At 62.0% G+C, this 2,831-nt stretch overlaps 1 protein-coding gene across 1 annotated transcript; it reads left to right on the top strand.

Moving 5' to 3' along the window:
• The first annotated feature begins 6 nt into the window (after positions 1–6).
• Positions 7–2,825, top strand: LOC102759683 (chromosome unknown open reading frame, human C20orf195). The gene is made up of 2 exons (XM_006769519.1): positions 7–23; positions 1,703–2,825. Exon 2 carries the CDS (start codon positions 1,706–1,708, stop codon positions 2,684–2,686), a length of 981 nt encoding a protein of 326 aa, XP_006769582.1. The 5' UTR covers positions 7–23; positions 1,703–1,705; the 3' UTR covers positions 2,687–2,825.
• The last annotated feature ends 6 nt before the right edge of the window (positions 2,826–2,831 follow it).

Below are 2,831 nucleotides of genomic sequence, written 5' to 3'. Positions count from 1 at the left end.
CGCACGGAGCTCCGGGAGGCAGGGCAAGTGGGCGCGCGCGGGGCTGGGGGACGGCCTGGGGTGGGGGATGCAGGGGACGTGGGGAGGTGCGGAGATGGGGGTAGTTCTCTGGAAGGTGGGCGGGCGGGTTGGGGGGGTGGCTTCGGGGAGTGGGAACGGGTGGAGTCGGAGTCGAGGAGGCCAGGACTCCAGCGACCCCTCCTGGGAGTTTACACCAACACATCTGTGGTTTTCCATCTGGGAGACTTGACCCGCAGCCAGATCCAGAGGCGAGAGTTCCCTCCAGAGGCCAGAGCAGGACTTAGGCCATAAGTCCTGGGATCCTGGGCTCGGCTGGCACCTCACCCCCATAGCCTCTGTTGTGCCCAGGCCTCTTGTGGCTCCTCTGCCCCAGGAAGGGCAAGGACCTTTGGGGAGGAGGCAGCCTGCCCCAGCCTTACCCTGCCACTTGGTGGTTTCTTGGGCAAGTCACTGGATCTATTGGGCCTCCCTGTAACTCACCCACCCCTTGGGTTGTGGGACAACCCGAGCTTTCCCAGGTGCAGGCCGGGACCCTGCGGGTAGCTGGGGCCTGGGACAGCAGCCAGGGATGTCGGCTCCTTCTCCAAGGAGCCCCAGCTTGCAGGAGTGGTCTGCCTCGCTGTGGCTGCATCCAGCTGTGGGATGCACTGACACCCAGAGCTGGAAACCTGGTGGGGGAGAGGGGTCGTAGCCCCAAAGGAGTTTCAGGCTGTGGGGTCCATGGCTAGCTTTGCACCTGGAGTGAGAGTCCACCTGTAGGAGGGAGTGACAGGACTCAGCCTCTGGGCCTTTCCTCGGGAGTCGTGGCTCTTTAAGGCCCTGGAGGCCTGGGACACAGGGCTCGGGACCTGGGAGCTAGCTGGGCTATTCCTCAGCTGGGCCGGCCTCCCAGCCTGCCCTGGTCCCCAACTGGACTGTCCTGGGGTGAGCCTGGCCCTCTGCTGTGCACCAGCGGTGAGGTGTGGAAGGTCTGCAGGCAGTGGTGTCCCCAGGGGAGCTCGGTGCTGCTCAGACAGGACCTCACTGAGTCTCCGTGCCCCGAGGAGCACTGTCACCCATTTCAAACAGGTCCCGAAACCTTTGCCAGGCCGCACAGCTGGTCAGTGGCTGAGGTTTCTGCTCAAGTCATTCCGGCCCCAGAGCCCAGCCCAGGTCTTAGCCCTGCCCTGCGTCCTCACAACCAATCATCCGTAATGTTTGCCCCTCAATGCCTACGTTTTAAATATATATATATATATATATATTATTTTTTATTGATTTCAAAGAGGAAGAGAGATAGAACCATCAATGATGAGAATCACTGATTGGCTGCCTCCTGCACACCCCCTACTGGGGATGGAGTCCACCACCTGACCATGTGCCCTTGACTGGAATTGAACCCAGGACCCTTCAGTCCATAGGCTGACTGATGCTTTATCTATTGAGCCAAACCAGCTAAGGCTCTAAATGTCTACTTTTAATGACTCTGCAGCCCGCCCACCTGGCCCTGCAGGCAGCCTCTTCTAGAGAAAGGCGCTCCCCACAAGGTCCTCCCCCCAGGAAGGATGGAGGGCCCAGTGCGGGGGTTAATGGGCCTGAAATCACCCCCACACACAAACACAGCCCCAAGTGAGCCCCAGGGGGGCAGCAGGGCCTGTCTGACTGCTCCCGCTCACGGCCCACCCTCCCCGCCTCCCTCCAGACAATGAGTTTCCAGGTGACAGGCCTGGGCCTGGACAAGATGAAGCTGGACAGTCCCCGGTCCTTCCTGGACCAGGAGGAGGTGGAGGAGGCCGAGGACCGGCAGCTGCTGGAGCCAGAGGCGTGGCGGACCTACACAGCACGCCGCAATGCGCTGCGGGAGTTCCTGACCTGCGACCTGAGCCCCCACCTGCTGAAGCGCCATCACGCTCGCATGGAGCTGCTGAGGAAGTGCTCCTACCACATCGAGATCCTCCCCAAGCACCTGGCCCTGGGCGACCAGAACCCGCTGGTGCTCCCCAGCACCATGTTCCAGCTCATCGACCCCTGGAAGTTCCAGCGCATGAAGAAGGTGGGCACCGCGCAGACCAAGATCCAGCTCCTGCTGCTCGGAGACCTGCTGGAGCAGCTGGACCTCGGCCGTGCCCAGCTGGATGCCCTGCTCGAGTCGCCTGACCCTCGGCCCTTCCTGGCGGGCTGGGCACTCGTGGAGCAGCGGCTGGCAGACCTGTCGGCCGTCATGGACAACTTCCTGGCCATGATGGTGCCAGGGCGTCTGCATATCAAGCACCGCCTGGTGTCTGATGTCGGCGCCACCAAGATCCCGCACATCCGGCTCATGCTCAGCACCAAGATGCCTGTCATGTTTGACCGCAAGGAGTCGGTGGCCCACCAGGACTGGGTCGCCCTGCGCTGGTTCGTCACCATCCAGCCAGCGGCGCCGGAACAGTTCGAACTGCGCTTCAAGCTGCTGGACCCACGGACACAGCAGGAGTACCTGCAGCGCGGCATCATCCCCGTGGCCGCCTGCACCTTCGACGTCCACAACCTGCTGCCCAACCGTGTCTACAAGTTCACCGTCAAGAGGGCAGAGAGCTACACACTGGTCTATGAGCCCTGGCGGGACAGCCTCACACTGCAGACCAGGCCGGGGCCCCCCGAAGGGCCGCCCCCCCGTCGGCTGGGCAAGCCGGGCCGCCCCTGACTGCAGCTTCCAAGAGATGGTTTTCTAATATTTATCCACTAATAAAGAGGAGTATAAACGCACACACACAATGAAAGAAGCAGCCTACTTCCGTCCTGAGGGCGGCGGCAGCCACATGGGTATTTCTCCTGGCCCAAGCACTCCC

Source organism: Myotis davidii, unplaced genomic scaffold (genome assembly GCF_000327345.1).
Source record: "Myotis davidii unplaced genomic scaffold, ASM32734v1 scaffold244, whole genome shotgun sequence".
NCBI lineage: Eukaryota > Metazoa > Chordata > Mammalia > Chiroptera > Vespertilionidae > Myotis > Myotis davidii.
The sequence above is the reverse complement of the archived record's forward strand: the minus strand, read 5'-3'. Positions and strand labels throughout refer to the sequence as shown.

Excerpts from the sequence above, each read along its gene's own strand:
- LOC102759683 (XM_006769519.1), top strand. The coding sequence starts at position 1,706 with ATGAGTTTCCAGGTGACAGGCCTGGGCCTGGACAAGATGAAGCTGGAC.